The 17,125-nt window shown below is 37.4% G+C and overlaps 1 protein-coding gene across 1 annotated transcript in view; it reads left to right on the top strand.

Moving 5' to 3' along the window:
• The window catches only part of STMN2 (stathmin 2), a 52,614-nt gene that overhangs the window by 19,365 nt on the left and 16,124 nt on the right, over nt 1-17,125 (top strand). Inside the window, exons 2-3 of the mRNA XM_045561560.1 lie at nt 10,145-10,240; nt 13,445-13,617. Of these exons, the coding sequence (XP_045417516.1) occupies nt 10,145-10,240; nt 13,445-13,617 (269 nt within the window). The remainder of the gene's footprint in view (nt 1-10,144; nt 10,241-13,444; nt 13,618-17,125) is intronic.

Genomic DNA, 17,125 nt, shown 5'->3' with positions numbered 1-17,125 from the left:
CAGATAGTTGTAAATCTTGACAATGTTTATATTTTCTATTTAGAATACATATGTGTGTATGTGTGTGTGTGTTCATTCTATTTTCTTTGACACAAAGTGTCATAGGACATATTACTTCAGTAAGACTAGCAAAGTCATGGGACTTGTTCAGGCAGAAAATCTTAACTGATTGTTCAGTTTTTGTTCATGGCAGCAGTTACATAAGCATTTAATGCACAGTTTTTGAATGAATGACTAAAATAAAATGCTAACAAATGTGACTTGAAACTCCAACTTTTAGGACGCTATTGAGTAAATGGTACATGCTGTACATTTTACAAAGTTTCGTTCAAGAAGACCATGATATTCTTTTTAGGTTTATGAGAGCAAGTAAAATTCTGCCTCCTACATGAGGCTTTTGTGAACTTTGCTTGGAATAGTTATCTTCTATTAATTATTTATATGTCATTCATTTCCTAAGAAAACATTTAGGGAGATTGCCATAAGTATAGTTTGTACACTACCCACATAAGAATTCTATTTGGTGAAACCTTGGTAAATATTATTTGGCAATACTATCAAAATGAAATATTTATTTTTTCCACAGTTGATGTTAATAACTATTATATACAGAATGGACTTTATAAGATATATTCAGAACTAAAACGACCATATGAAGCTCTTCAAATGCATTGAAACTGTACACCAGTCCAAGGAAGTATAGGATTTCATGCTAACACTTCAAGAAATATGCTTAGAACTTTTAGCAAGTATTCAGATTGATAGAGGAATTAAATCAGATATAACTGATAGGGCTTGTAGTACAAATAGCTGCCTGCTTAATCTGATTCTGTTTTTTCCCAGTGTTAATAAATTAGCATATTCCATTATGAGAAGACAGTCAATCCCATTCCATGTGATAAATAGGATTCCCTTTGAGTTCATGAAGTCTGTATCTATCCTCAGTATCAAAACCACTGGTTAATTCAAGGGGGAAAGTCACCTGGCCCATGAACTGAGATAAAGTCATCTGAATATTATATATATATATTTTTTTTATTTTGCACTGTGATGAAAAGTCTTGCACTTTCCATTTCTGAAATTTTCTGCTTTCACTGAGAACATAATAGGCAATCCATCCTCTATGTTGTCTTACATACAAAGTCATAGTCAGACTAAACTCAAAAATCTACATGAAATAGTATCCCAGGCTTATTTTCTGGAGAAAAGCCACACATAACAACCAAGTGAGCAAAAAAGCCAACATCCTTATCATTGATGACTAACACATTTGTGATTCTAAACATTGACCCCACAAATGCAATCATCATTCTGCATAGGAAGTGTGAGTTTTGCTGAATTAAACATGGGTGCAAAATATTTTCTACACTTCAGTCAAGAATTAAAAACATAATGGAGAGCGATTTAAATCACTCGGGTGCCACATTCAGTCATTTTGGAGAAACAATTCAGAGAACGTCATGGCAGCCTCAAATTGCTGCTCATGAGCTTTCCAGCTCAGAAGGGAAGGGAAGACCAAAGTCATTCTTACATAAGAACTCTCCTTAGCCAAATGCACTGATTCTCTGGCTTGGTCTCCTTTAAGTCCCGACCCATCTAGCTATCACTTTAGGATTATTACTACCACCTGGTAGTATTTAGGGGCATTAGTGGGGGAAAAACATTCCTCAATACTCGGAATTGGACTTGGTGATAAAAATCTTGACACATAAACAGAATAAAATGCTTTCGTTATTCCTTTAAACCACAGTGTAGTTTGGTCTCCCTCAAGGACTATAAGAATGTCTTTCATCAGAGGAAAGAAAAAAAGGATGAGGCCCTGCATGGTGGAGTAGGACTCTCATTAAACACAGCAGGGGATTTAGCCGGAATCAAGAGTAAGGAGATGTCCCAGGTTGGTACAATTTACTGCTTCTATTACACTTTTGATCACAGGGACTGATTCATGTCATCCAATTTCTTTTCTTTGTCACTATTGCTGGTGCCACGAATCCATCGACTTGAAATTTAAGAGCCTCGTATGTTTCTGTATAACCCAGTGATGGGTTGTACTGCTTTGACCTTCTTAAATGTCCCTTTATTTGATTTGGTGTCTATTCCTACAGAAAAATTATAATGCTTTGGTTGGTCAAAATATTAATCTTTCAAAACCTCCGGGGCTTAGAAGACCATAATTTTTGTGGGGAGAGATGGGTAGAATGTGGACTGAATCTAATTTTATTCTAAACCAATTAGCATTACGTCATCATAGCAGAAATATCTAAAACATTACCTCATATCAGTGATCTTCTGGGATGTTAAAATAGGTTTTTAAAATCTGAGTTATTTATTTTTCTTTCTAAATGTCACATCTTCAACTACATATTCATCAGGCAAAATATTTTTATGTTCCAAATTTGAGCCAATATAGTAAGTAAGAAGTGTTTTAAATAAAATCATTTTACGCTATTTCATCTTTAGAGAAGAAAATCAAAGTGATGGACCTCAAAAAGTATTTCCAATTGGGAGGACGTATCTGACTTTTTAAAAAATAATCTGACCTTGGGCTATGGGGCCCCAAAGCAAGCAAACTACCAAACACACACACACACACACACACACACACACACACACACACGCAGACGCACACGCGCGCACGCACACACACACACACACACACAGAAAACGTGATCAGAATCGAGTTAAAATGAGCATCAGGGTCTTACTTTATGAAATGGATAAAGAAAGAAGGACCCAAGAGAAGCTACAAGGTGGCCTATTCCTACCTAATTGGAGGAAGAGAGAGGGGAAGATAGAACGAGGGGAGCGGCAGTGTTTAATAATTGTAGGTGCGAGACTCAGGTCTCCTTAGGACCCATTAGCAGAGAACCCTGGCCCTCCCTTTGTCAGCCGTCCTTTTAAATCCTGGCACCAGCTATGAGGACAGCCAGTGAAGGAGGGTCTGTAGCTATCGCCCCTTTTTGCCAGGTACTAAAGACACTGCTGCTTGGAAATGACAGATTTTGTTTCCTAAGGTAAGAGGTGCTTTCTGTCACTGTTCATAGCTTCAAACAAAGAGCTTTTGTCCTTTCTAACTATCAGAAACCATGCAGATCTAATTGCTGTAAAACGAAGGGCAAGAGACCCCTATTCTGCTTTCTATAGCATCTGATGTTATCCTTTATTCTCTCTTCAGAGACCTTTCGAAGGAAGAAAATTAGGTTCAATTTACATTGAGTATTTATGATTTGCCAAGAAAACCTCCCTGCTAGACTATTATGATCGCAGGGAAAACAAGAGAAAGGAAAAAAGGAAAGGGAATGTGCTAACAGACCCTGGGCACTCTTCAGCAGAGCTGTCCTAATCCCTAGGCCACGGCCAGCCATCTGGCCCTCCGAGTGACTGTGTCCTTATGCTCATCAAGAGCACCCATGTGTCAGGACACAGACAAGTATCCTATTCAGGGATTGTGACATTCTCCCAAAGTGTATATCAATGACCTTTTCAGAGCATTCTTTACAATCTTTTACATATTAGCCGGAAGTCTAATACATATCACTATTCTTTTTATACTCAGCATCAGCCAAAACTAAAGAGTCAAATAAAATTTTGCCCAGGATGAATAAACAGGAAAAAAATTTATGGAATTGTACTGCCAATACTAAATTAAATAACAACAAAATGATAAATATGAAAATTCATATTGATGACTGTTCCCACACAAGCCAAATGAAGTGGAAAATTGAAAATTTTTAAACCACTTATTTCTAATTATTTGGGCCTTTCAAAAATAATGAGGTATATTGTCGTGAATAATGTATATTATTTTCTTCTTTTGAAAGGATATGAATTTAAGATGTACTGGAAAGTTTGAATAAAGAGTTCAGAGTTTCTGATATACATTTAGAAGAATGGAGGATATACAAGTATCTATTTTATCATTTATCAAGTATTATTCTTTTCAACCATTCTTTGTTCCCAGGTGTACATGCATACACACACACACACACACACACACAAAGAAAACAAAATAGAGAAAATTCTGGTAATTGCCTGCCAAAAGTCATTCTTGAGATATTCAAATAACTAATGCAAATTTTTTTCTAAATTATCTGGATAATTATTATAATTCTCTATTTACCTGATAGCTGTGATATGAATGTACAAGGATATTTTTAGTCATAGAATAAGAATATATAGCCTGAGAGTTTCTTTTCAGAAACCATTCCTGAGGTTTCTAGCCATCTCTGTATCAATATTTATTACCCAAGCATAATCCACATATCAAAAATGTCACACTCTTTTTCTATAAAACTCTATACTTATCTATTGCCAGGTAGTCACATCCACATGTGGGAATTGATTAAAGAGCAAATGTCAAAGAAAAATGGGAAAATAAAAAAGTCTTGGACACTTTATTTTAAAAATCAATAATAATACATATTATTTTCTTGTTAGAAACAGTATGTAGGCAGTGAAGATCTTCTATACAACATCTGAGCAAATTGCTGGCGAAGTGAACAGCGTTAAGAGCAAGGCATGTAGCATCAGACCTACATTCAAACTACTCCACAGTTTATGATCCATGGGGCCCTGGGCAAGTTACTCAACCTCTCTGAGTCTCTTTCTTCATCTTTAAATTGTGACTAATTATGGTGCCTTTCTCATAGCATTGTTGAGATGATTGAAGGAGAAAATGCAAGCAAATACCTTAGAACATTGTGCTCAACAAATAGCAGCTGTTACCATTATTCATGGTTCGTTGTAGCCATTTGGAAGAATGGCAAAAAACAATTAGTGTTTATACATCATTAGGTTAAGTGACTATTGCTATAGAATCATTATACTTCATGTGTTTTGAATTTTAAATGAGTTCACTAGAGAAATGCACTTAATTGCAAACATTAATAGTTAATAGCAAATGCAACTGACTGTTAAAATAAAGATATGGAATTACCTATCACCTCCTACATTTTTACAAACATGCATACAATTCTGCTTGGTGTTGAGTGCAGTGAAAAGATTAATATACACTGTATTCCAAAACCAATAAAGAAAATGATTGTCAATTCAAAGTATGAAATATCTGTAGTGAAATCTTATTAGCATGTTTCTCCTAGCCCTTTTCATTGGCTTGGGATGCTTTCATTGTTAATAAAAATATTTATCCAAATTATTTATATTTCATTGCTTCAACCCACACTCAAATTGCTGCAAATCTAGTCCATCGTACTGGCCTCAGCTTTAGCGACACTTTCTCTGGAAAGCTTCCCTTGACTGCTTATTCCCAAAGATCTGTCACTCTTCCCTCTGCATTCTTATAGCCACTTGTCCCCAAATTCTTTTTTTTGTTTTTTTTGTTTTTTTTTTTTGAGACAGAGTCTCACTCTGTTGCCCAGGCTAGAGTGCCGTGGCATCAGCCTAGCTCACAGCAACCTCAAACTCCTGGGCTCAAGGGATCCTTCTGCCTCAGCCTCCCGAGTAGCTGGGACTACAGGCATGTGCCACCATGCCCAACTAATTTTTTCTATATATATTTTTAGTTGTCCATGTCATTTCTTTCTATTGTTTTTTTTGTTTTTTTTTTTAGTAGAGATGGGGTCTTGTTCTTGCTCAGGCTGGTCTTGAACTCTGAGCTCAAACTATCCACCCGCCTCGGCCTCCCAGAGTGCTAGGATTATAGGCGTGAGCCACCACACCCAGCCTGTCTCCAAATTCTGTTATCATTTCCTATCAATTCTTCTTTCATTAAGTCTCTTGCATCTTCCCTTTATTTCCTTTGCACTACCGTTTTCCTTAGCCACATCATGTAACCTACTGAACTTTATTCATTTGTGTCTTAAGCGTACCTCCTGGTGACATGTCTTTTCTGCATAAAGTGGCCAGAAAAAAATCTTTCTAAAAAGAGGCTTTTATGAGATACCCCCCCTTCAATGTGTTCAATGGCTCCATATTGCTAGGATGATCATAATGGCCAAACCAAAACACTTTTGACAGTGCAAGGGACTGTTATTAACAAACATAAACCACAATTGTGTGGGCAAACCAGGACCTACAGCTAACCAATCCATCGCCACCTCTGTACTTCTCAAACTCTCATAGAAATATTCCATATTGTGGCCTCAAAACTGAACTCTTCGGCCTAATTTTTGTTTTAAGTTTACATGTTTAAAATTCATGATACTCTGACATTCTAGCACAGAATATGTCCATGTTTGTTGTAATGTAAGCACCATGTTTTAAATCACAAACCTTTTACATGAGCAAAACTTCAAAACATCTTATCCAAAATCTTGGAGCAAAATTGATGCCCTATCCCATTCCCCCTGCCCCACTCTCCCCCTCATCCAGAAAGGCAAACTACCAGGACACAACTCCTGAAAGCCCCATTGTAGAGTAGTCTATGGAAAGGCTGCCCCCTGGAGTACAGAGGATGCCATTCACAAAGACCATGAAGTGAAGGATGCCCCTGGAGGGGACTTAGCTTTCCTGATGTGAACTCACTGCTGTATCCATAAAAGCCTTCCATATAGTCTGTTTAGAACCCCATTCCATGCCAGCAGTAATAAGTATACTTTCTCTTTTGTTGTTTACTTTCCTCAACATTAATCAGCCTTTATGATCCAGGTCTCTTTGCTCTGGGTGCCATATAAAATATAAGACACGCAGTTAAATTTGAATTTCAGAAAAACAACGTGGTTTTTAGTATGCCCCATGCAATATTTAGATTGAAACTACACTGAGTGTCTTGTATTTTTATTTTCTAAATCTGGTAACTCTGACTGTAAAGCCATTCCTGGGCACCTTCCCCGCCACCCTAAAGCTTTAAGGTTCTTCTGAACTTCTAATACAAATTATCCATGCCACCATTGGACACTTACCCTATTGTACATCTGTTTTGTCTGCTTTTCTATCATATAATCCACCTCCCTGACTTGAAACCTCCTTGAGAATAAGGATGCTCTTATATCTCTTTGTGATTCCATAATGCCTCACAGAAACTCCTGCCCATAGGTGATGATCATAAATACTTGTTAATTGAGACACTGATCTGAAATTAATGAACAAGATAGCCAGCAACTATTTACTGAGCAAGCACTTTCTATTCCATCCAGAACTATGCTGTGAATGATTTCATAGATGAGTAATATGTAATATTTGCCTTCAAAGAGTTTATAGTTTAGTTTAAGAAAACTATACATCAAAACCAGTAGCAAATGATCTTAAACAGTATATAATCAAGTTCAGCCCACTGCAGGCAGTAAGAGATCAGTGTTGATAGCCCCCTACGAGAGAGAAGCCCTGAGGAGGTGGGATCTGAATTAGGACCCAAATTGTGGGAAGGATTTAGATGAGCAAAGAGGATTAGGAAGGGCAATGTGGGGAAAGTTTGGGCAACTGCACCAAGTGGAGAGGAAACCCTTCTTCACGGTAGCGTGTGCCTTTGCTGCAGGAAACAATCAGGACTGTGATTGGACTGTGGTTGCAGCTGGTTCTAAGGAGCTCCCTGGGATTCAGGTACCTGTACCAATGAGAATCCATGCGATGGCTGTCACTGGGTTGGGTCATACCATGTAGTCATACCTTGATAAAAATAATCATCAAGATAAGGATGCTATTAAAGAAATCACCCACAGAGGTCAGCTGGGTTTTGTCCACAGATCACCTAGGACAGGAAAGAACAAATATTTTTATCAGCCATATTTAGTTTGGGATGCTATAATAAAATACCATAGACTGGGTGGCTTATAAACACCAGAAATGCATTTCTCACAGTTATGGAAGCTGGAAATTCAAGATCAAGATGCCAGCGTGGTTGGGTTCTAGGGAGTGCTGTCTTCGGCGTTGCAGACTGCCAAAGCCTTTTTACCTCCTCACATGGCAGAAAGAAGTGGAGACAGCTCTCTAGCCTTTTCTTAAAAGGACACTGATTCCATTGATGAGGGCTCCAGTTTCACGGCCTAATTACTCTCTAAAGGCCTCGCCTCCAAATACCATCACATTGGAGATTAGATTTCAACACACAAATTTTGGGGGGACACATTCAGTCCATAACAATAGAATGTTTATTCATTACACATAGGGCTCTAAATGTGCTGCTCCCTGACAGTCTTGCACTCCCCTCTCTTCATGGGCTTGTCAAGCATAATTATGGCAGTGGTCTCACTGAAAATTATTGAATTTCATTTCCTGAGGGCAGATGTTGAGGAGTTATCTCTTCAGTAAAAATGTATGTTCTTCTACAACTTTAATCTGTTGCTACTTCATGATATACAAAATCTTTTATTTTATTTTTATGTTTGGATTGACCATTCTTAATAAGGTTGGCATCTAATATGCTTCGTGTGCTGCTAATATGTGATTAATTTTACAAAATGTCTTGGATATCATATTGCATTCTCTTACAAAAATGGTACCAACCTACAAAGGCTTGGTGTTATTGTTTTCAATTAGTTCATGAAATTAAATGTATTAAACCACCAAATGTTTTATCCTCTGGTAGAAATTATGATTCTCACTGAACATCTGTGTAAAGCTCTGCTTCGGCCTTTATACGTGACATTATTTCATTAACCAAATAAACAAATAATGCAAAGAAATATGGTTAGCCTTCTAAAATTCCAAAGATATTCAAGAAAATTTCCCAGAATGAGATTATGAGGATTTTTATGGTACATAACAAATTGTGTTGCTTATTTTAAATACATAAGCTGAATAGAGAGAGAGGATCTTTAAGCAGATTCTCAGGATACGCTAGGTTGAAACATATGCAATTGACAATATTTGATCTTTTCACCTGTCAACACATTGAACCTCATCCTAAAAGTAGAACTACAAGAAGGCCTCTCGGCAGTCTTGAGATAGATTGATTTACTGCATTTTATCCAAAGGCTCCACCTTCATCCACTGGCCACCTCTGACTTTGGCCTCTGTGTGGCTCAGTTTCCTCATTTGTAAAATTGGTGGTGGAATAGGTGGACAGTTGACTATATGATTTCATAGGATCTTCCCAGTATAACATTTTGTGGCTCTAAGGCATCTGAGTGTTGAATCTGTTTCCTTCTGGCCAAGAAAAGATGCACTTGTCAATATTGCCCAGACACCTTCTGGGAATTCCTGCTGCCTGACGTGCCCATCCTCCCTTGGGTTACATAATGATCAGAAGACCTTGGGAAGAGGCAAATGTTACCTGTGAAATTCCTTATGTTAGACAGTAGCCATCTGTTTATAATTTCTCACAAGTTAGTGCACAATATTCCCATCATTTTCGTTCCATTTTCCTTAATTTATTAATTTTACTAATCAAATAATCAACCACAGTGAGAGCATCCCACCTCCTTTTCCCCATGTGGTGGTTTGCAGACACTTGTCCTGGTGACAACTGACGCTGATGAGTTGCTCACTGAGTTTACCTGGGCAGGAGGCCTCCTAGAGGAGACAGGAGAAAATGAAATGGGGAGGAGGAGTGAAGGAGCTGAGAGGTCACAATCTGGCCTCCTGCAGCCTGCTTGACAAGGTTGGCACCCAAACTGGGTTTCACAAGAAGGAAGGAGATCCTTACAAGATCTTATCAGATCTCAGAGCCAGGTTTTGGGTGTGTGTGGACAGAGGGAGGGACAAGAAAATGCACTTGGGGATGAAGCAACAGCAGCAACGTAGGTCCCTGGAGGATGTATCTGTTTAATAACTATCCTGATGACTTCTCTGACTATCCCCAAATGAATATGTGGTGATATGGGTTGAACCAACAATGGAACCCTCCTGAATCTTACTTATGTACAATAGAACTGCATGCATATTTACTAGAATGAGCCTCTCTCTCTGCTAATTTTGTCCCTTTCTACCTCCTCCATATCTTTCCTACCTTTCCTTCCTGCCTTGTTGGATCTTAATTCCTCCCACTGTCCTTTCTTTCTCTACCTCCCTTTCTCTCACTTATTATCTAGCCTGCTATAATATGCAATTCATGTCCTCTGCAAGAAGGAATATGCATTTTAGAGATCTGTGGACACCTTGCACTCATTTATATTTTGTGAAAGAAAGCAAAGGGGTATATCTGGCAGTATTCATTCTTCAGGAGGCTATAATTATTATTCAAATTAAAGGAAGCAGTAAAAGGAAATTCGGAAAATATAAGATAGTAATCACAAATCTTTCATTTCAGCCTACAAGGAAAAAATGAAGGAGCTGTCCATGCTGTCACTGATCTGCTCTTGCTTTTACCCGGAACCTCGCAACATCAACATCTATACTTATGATGGTGAGTTGCCTACGATAGAAATGCCCTTGGCTAGCTAGATCATTTGGAAAAGCTTTCCTATATTTGTTCCTCACTCACAGCTCCTGATATAATTACATCAATATTTCATGGATCTTACTACTGACTTGCAGTGTCTAGCTATTAGGTCTTATTGATTGCTCAAAACAAGTTGAATTTGGTACAAATAACAACACATTAATGTCTCTTAAGAAATGTGGCTGGATTGTTATTAGCGGCCACATTCAGCATATCAACATCCACAATATGTCTAAGGTTTTTCTTTGCAAATAATATACTATGCTAAGCTATCATTAGAATACATCATAATTTGTAAGAAAATGCTTTGTATTTAGGACGCTCGAGAGAGAAAATCAACAAATATCACAGATTGCTTTATTGTAGTCTTTATAAAGTTCCCATATTTTGTGTATGCATGTCAACATACCAGTGATAATAATAATAATTGCCTTAATAAATAAAACTGACTTATGACTAAGGCCCAGACAAAGAGCGTTTAAGAAAAGCCTAAAGAATTGTAATGGCCATTACCTTTATTGAAGTGCAGCCCTTTAGGTTTGATTTATCCTGACTCTTTGTGCTTAATTTGGTTTGCTTTCTGGCTCTGTCATTCTCCACATGACCTGCAGCAAGCAGATACTTAGATTTTCTGAGTCTCTTTTAACTCTAGCATCTTCCTCCTGGGGTTGTTGTGAGGTTTAATTGCCTTAATGCAAATCAAACACTCATCATCAAGCCTGGCCACTTATAAGCACTCAGTAATGACAGCTGTCGTTCTCAACAATATTATCCTCACCTAAATCAGTCAACCTAATGACAATGTTTGATACACTTATGTGTATACTAGGTATAGTCAAAGCATACTTTGTGAACTTTTAGGCTCCCAATTATTTTTCTTTTCTGCCTATGTAAAGAAATACGTTAAAGACAAGGCTAAGGGACCAAGTAGCAATTAACCCCTTCTGTGCCTTTAAAGCCTATTCGAGGACTCAAAGGCATTTTCCTTCCAAAGTTGTTCTATCATGGCACAAGCATCTTAAGTGCTTATTAACTGTTTCACAAGGAAATGCCCTCCATGTGAAAGGGTTTCAGTTTCCAACCAAAACTGCCCTTACAATGCACGTCCAATGCCTGCTTTGTACAAGTCTATTCAGTCAACACATAAACTAGTCAGATCTTTGTTAATCTGCTAAATGTAGCTGCGACTAAGGATCCAGCTATGTTTCCTGTGAGACTAATATCTAACTCTGGGTTGGCAGTGAGGACCCAGAGTTCAATCCAGTGTGGTCCGCACCTTCAAGGCTTAGTAGAACAATCTTACAATAGGCAAATATCAGTAAGTAGAACACGGAGTGGTTAGGACAGAGGAGGCAGGGACGGTTTCTGCTGGTTTAGGGGTTGAGAAAAGAGAAAGAAGAAAGTCTGAGGTTATGTATGAACTGAGTCTTTAAGTTGAGTAGACAATTCACCATTGCTCATGAATTGCTTCCTGAAAGAGCTGGTAGAGAATTTCAGATTCCCAAAGTCTTTAACTCGGTCTTGTATTTCTATGTTAGATAATAATATGACTTGTTTGCTGCAGACAAACATTATGACAAGAATTAATAATAATGACTATTATTATTGTTTACATACATAAACACTAAATATTGCAGCTTGTATTTTGCAGTCAGTATCCTTTATCTTTTAATTTTCACAGCAATCTTATGAGGAAGATGTTCTTTTTACCTCCATCTTTTAAATAAGAAAATGAAAACATAAAAAAGTTAATTAACTTTTCCAATGTCACACAGCTATTAAGAGGTGCTTATTATTTGGAAGCAATTAAAGGTAGTTCCAATTCCAGAGTCTCTAACCTAAACCATTTAAAATCCCATCACCTTATCAGATAAGCTATGTTTATGTGCCCGTGTTCTCTTGCAGTCCTTTTCCATAAGTTTACATAATTTAATAGAGTGGTATTTAAAATATAAGTATAATCTTGGATGCCTTCAGGAAAGTTTAAAACATTTTTACATTTGTGGGGAAAAAAACCCACATCATTTCCAATACACTTACTGAATTAGTTTTATCTGGACTATCTGTCAGCAGTTAAGGATCTAAGGTCAACTCCTGGCAGCCTGTGGTTTCACTTACCCACAGTCTCTGTGTGCACTAAGCAGGCTGCCAAGAGAACACTAATGACGATATGATCTTCACGTCAAGAGAAGTAATATTTCTTCTCTGCTCTCCTCTAGTCAGGACTGGCCTGGAGACCTGTCCAGCTTGGTTGCCACAATTTAAAAAGAACATTAATAGATTAGAATGCACTTGGAGGTTAAGGAGCAATGTTGGTGGTGAGGAGCTGGAAACGGTGGCCCTTGAGGATGTTTTGCCTGGGGGGAGAAGCTTGAAATGGAGCATCATAATTGTTTTCAAATGCTTGAAAGATGGTGACGCAGAGCAGAGAGTGGCCTAGTCTGGGGTAGATTCGCATTTCAAACGGGCACCCGTGGGCTGAAATCAGAGGGACACAGTCTGGGGCTCAAAGAACACTCATCTAAAAATAAGGGCTGACCAGTAAGTTCTTTTAAAAAATCATTTTATTTTACTAAGTTGTGAGTTGGGTAATTATAAATATCCCAGCAGATATAGCTCCCGTGATTCCTAACTTTAGGAATGATTATATTATAATGGTATGTGTACACATAATAATACTATATGTCTATGTTATCATTAATATAATAATAGATAGAATAGTCTCATTATATGTGAGAACTGGAAAACTCTGTTGTTTTTCTCATCTAACCAAAAAATGCCTCCAGCCATGTAAATTTCCAAAAAATAAATCCGTGCTACTTGATTTTCATGCAAAGCTCATATATATTCAAAAGGAAAATAAAACTTAGTTTAAAATCAATATTCTGGCCATTTTTGTAAGTATACCTACCATTATTCAACTCCCTATAGGCAGTGTTGAATTTCCCAATGCTGTAAATATTTATTTTGTTGAAATATACCCATAGTTATACTAAAAAGAGAGGTATTATATACTCAAAACAACGTTTAGCAAACTATCATATGCAGCATTTTATTCCTGTCTCCCGGAATAACAATGCTACTTTTAATTTCTGGAATCCAAATTATTAAAATAAACCCATGCTTCAAGTGCTGTGGGCTTAACATTCTCAAATGTTCATTTCCCAGATATGGAAGTGAAGCAAATCAACAAACGTGCCTCTGGCCAGGCTTTTGAGCTGATCTTAAAGCCACCATCTCCCATCTCAGAAGCCCCACGAACTTTAGCTTCTCCAAAGAAGAAAGACCTGTCCCTGGAGGAGATCCAGAAGAAACTGGAGGCTGCAGAGGAAAGAAGAAAGGTAACTTTCTCCAGAGGTTTTTAAGTTCTTCTCTCTCCCCCTCCCTGCCCTTCTCCTCTCTCTCTCTCTCTCTTCTCTCAAGCGCGCGCACGCGCACACACACACACACACACACACACACACACACACACACACAGAGGACAATGACACCAGAACCTGCACCATCCCAACATGTGCAGATCTTCAATAGACAGAGCCAGGCTAGTTGGGGTAAAAATTGCCTTCATTATGATGAGATAAATGCTGATTTTAGGCTAGCCAAAACCAGAGCTCTCAGAACTAAGAAGCGCCCAGGCCCTAGCACCCCTCCCCATATCTTGGATCCCCTTATCATAAAAGCCTCCTTCCTGTGGTCCATCAGGTATGAACACTGTCAAGAAAGCACAGCCTTAGCTCAGTCCAGGGGTTAGGGAGGGAAGAGTGGTGATTCCTCCCTCTCAGGGTCTACATGACGTCCCAGTGTCGTGTATGGTTTTCCTTGGAACTATAAATTACCAGATCTTCCCTGCAAGATCTTTCCTGCCCAGATGCTGTTCACTCCTAGGGTAAGGGCCAGGATTTTACCCCTTTCCTCCCCAGAGCCTCACTGCCTACCCTTCATGTTGGTCCTTCCAAGATCAGGACATTCTCAGAGATCTTTAGGTATGTTCCTCTGTCTATTTCTAAGCCTTGGTGGGATTTTTTTCTCTTTTTGCCTTCAGCCCCTGCTTGTAGTAAAGAGCTTTCCTTTTGTCAAATCTTTAGTTTTCCATAATCAGATGGCTAAGAAAAGCCAAGGATATTAAGATTTGAGGACACTCAGGAATCCTATGGGCTCTATAGAGAGAGACAGAATGTGTCTGTTCCAAGAGATATCTGAACACAGAGACGATCAAAATTGTGGTTATGATAGTTTATCCAATCAAGGTACTCTTGATCATCCAAAAATGGAATTCTTTTAGGTAATTCATCCCTACATTGTATTTTTCACTTACTTTTTTATGATGTAGTCACTAAGAATATGCTCCATGAACACAGCCTTTTGATGTGCATGAAAACTATGCATTTTTAATACTTCTTTATTTTATGAAGATGTTGTCTATAAAAAATCAGCCAACACACTAAACACTTCTATGTTGGGTAATTACAAAGAGAATGAAAATAGTCGTTATTCTAAACACTGAATTCTCTAGGAAGGAGTGCAGGAAAAACACAAATATATGTGTGTATAGTATTGTGCACATATACACACATATATACACAAATATATATTATCAAATAATGAGGCTGAAACATTAGAAGCCCTCAGATTAAATTTTCTGAACAAGGAAATATTAACTTTTGTGGTTGAAAAAATTCTTCTGTGATATGTAATGTACTGATCTCATTCTTTATTTAAGAGTGAGGTGCTCCAAGTGTCTGATGAATATTTAATATTTTATATATATAATATTATATGGTATTTTACCAATTAATGTTATAGATTTTAAAAGGACAAACCTGAGCTACTAACCCAAGTATATGTACAGGAAGTTAGTTCAAAAAAAGTTTCATCAGCTTTTTTGTTGTTATTTATAGCTTTCTTCTCGTGGTAAAGCAAAATTAAATTATTCAGAGTGACAATCCATCAAAACTTTGCTGCCAACAGATATAAGCAACTAATTAAAACAGTAGCAAGCATGATATACTTGAGGCAGTTTAAGTTCTCACCCCAAGCACGGGCAACTTATAGGTAATAAGTGTAAGTAGAGGTCATAGGTTGACACATAAAGATGCTATGGCTTGATTAGAATACAAAGTCAGTGACTGAGCTGCAATTAAAACTCAGAAACCAAAACTCAACATCATGGTTTAGGATGTTGTTGATGTTTCTCAGCAATGTATTTAATTGAAAGGAGATTATTGAAGACAAAAGAAGAACATAGAGATGATCTTCTAAAACTCCCTGAGGTACCTAATTAATGATTCTGATAAAACTCCTACACACTGACAGCAATAAATTATCAACAGCTATATATTTAAATGATTGAATTGAACTAGAAATTGGCCACATGGCTAAAACACATTGACAAATGTAATCAGCCAGCATTATGATGCCCAGAAAAAAATACTCTTTGGAACTCTTCAAAAGCAGTCTTGCTTCACAATTCTGGTATTATTTGTTAAAAATTTTCAGTGCAAAAATCACCATGTAGATTATATCCTAGTGACTGGGTTTTAAGTAAAAGAATATATAATTAATTAGCAAAAAGTACCAACTTTAAAAAGATCATTAACTGATTTTATTCTATTGGGTTGTACTGACTTAATTAGCACTAATTTGAAGAACTGTTAATTCTCTTTAAGAGTCTTCAGCAAGTGCATACATCTCAGTAATTATCTTAGTGAGGACATGCATGTAACCAAAATTCAACTCAACTAGACAAAACGAAAAGCAGATATGTGACTAAACAGTCGAGGAGTAGATACAGCATCAGGAACAGCTGAATCCAGGTGATCAAGAAGTATTGTCAGAAAACTTTCTTTATCTATCATCTCTTCTTGTATCTAATTGGTTTGATTAACAAGAAAGTTTAATTTCAAACAGTCAGTCCCAAATTATTTCTCATGGCTTAGCAACTCCATCAGAAAGAGAGCTTCTCTTTCCAAATAGTTCTAACAAAAGTCCTAGAACTGAGCATCAATGGCCTGACCTGGATCACATGCCTAACCCGGAAGTAATCACTGTGGCCAAGGGAATGTAGATTGATTTGCTGGCCTGAATCACACGCCCATCACTGACCTGCAGAGGAGCATAGGTAAGATCCCTGGGGTGAGAGGTGTGGAAGGCTAGTTTCCCAAAAGAAAATTGAGGTGTTCTCACCAGAGGAAGGGATCATGGATCTCAGGCAAGCAAAACCACAAATGTCCACACTTTTTATCTATAAACGTTTAGTGTTACTGTAACAATTTGAATAATTATTTAGCTCAGATACTATTCAATTCATAATGCTCTTTCATTGCCCTGCTGTGGTTATTTTCAGATAAATAGAATGGAAAACATCAGCCTACGCAACTCTACTAAAAGAAATACAGTGTGAGCCATAGATGTATGTTAAAATTTTCTAGAAGGCACATTTAAAAAAGAAATGAAAGAAATGTGAAATGAATTTTGATAACATTTTCACCCAATATATCTAAAACATTATTTAAACATACATGGAATCAATATAGAAATATTAATGAGATCTTTCACATTCTTTTATGCATGCTAAGTCTTTGAAATCCAGTGTGTACTTTACACTTAACAACTCCTACTCATATTAGCCAGACTTCAAGTGCTTAATAGCCATACACAGCCAGTGGATACTGAGTTGGATGGCACGGACACAGATGAACAGACCACAAAACTTCTAGTGAACAGGTGAACAATGGAGAAACTTTAGGCCCAAGGTTTTTAAATTCATACCAGATGATAATTCAGATTCAATTTTACTTCTATGTATATATATATGTGTGTGTATATACACATACACACACATATATATAT

This window comes from Lemur catta, chromosome 9 (genome assembly GCF_020740605.2).
Source record: "Lemur catta isolate mLemCat1 chromosome 9, mLemCat1.pri, whole genome shotgun sequence".
In the NCBI taxonomy this organism is placed as follows: domain Eukaryota; kingdom Metazoa; phylum Chordata; class Mammalia; order Primates; family Lemuridae; genus Lemur; species Lemur catta.
This window is presented reverse-complemented; position numbering and strand designations above follow the sequence as displayed.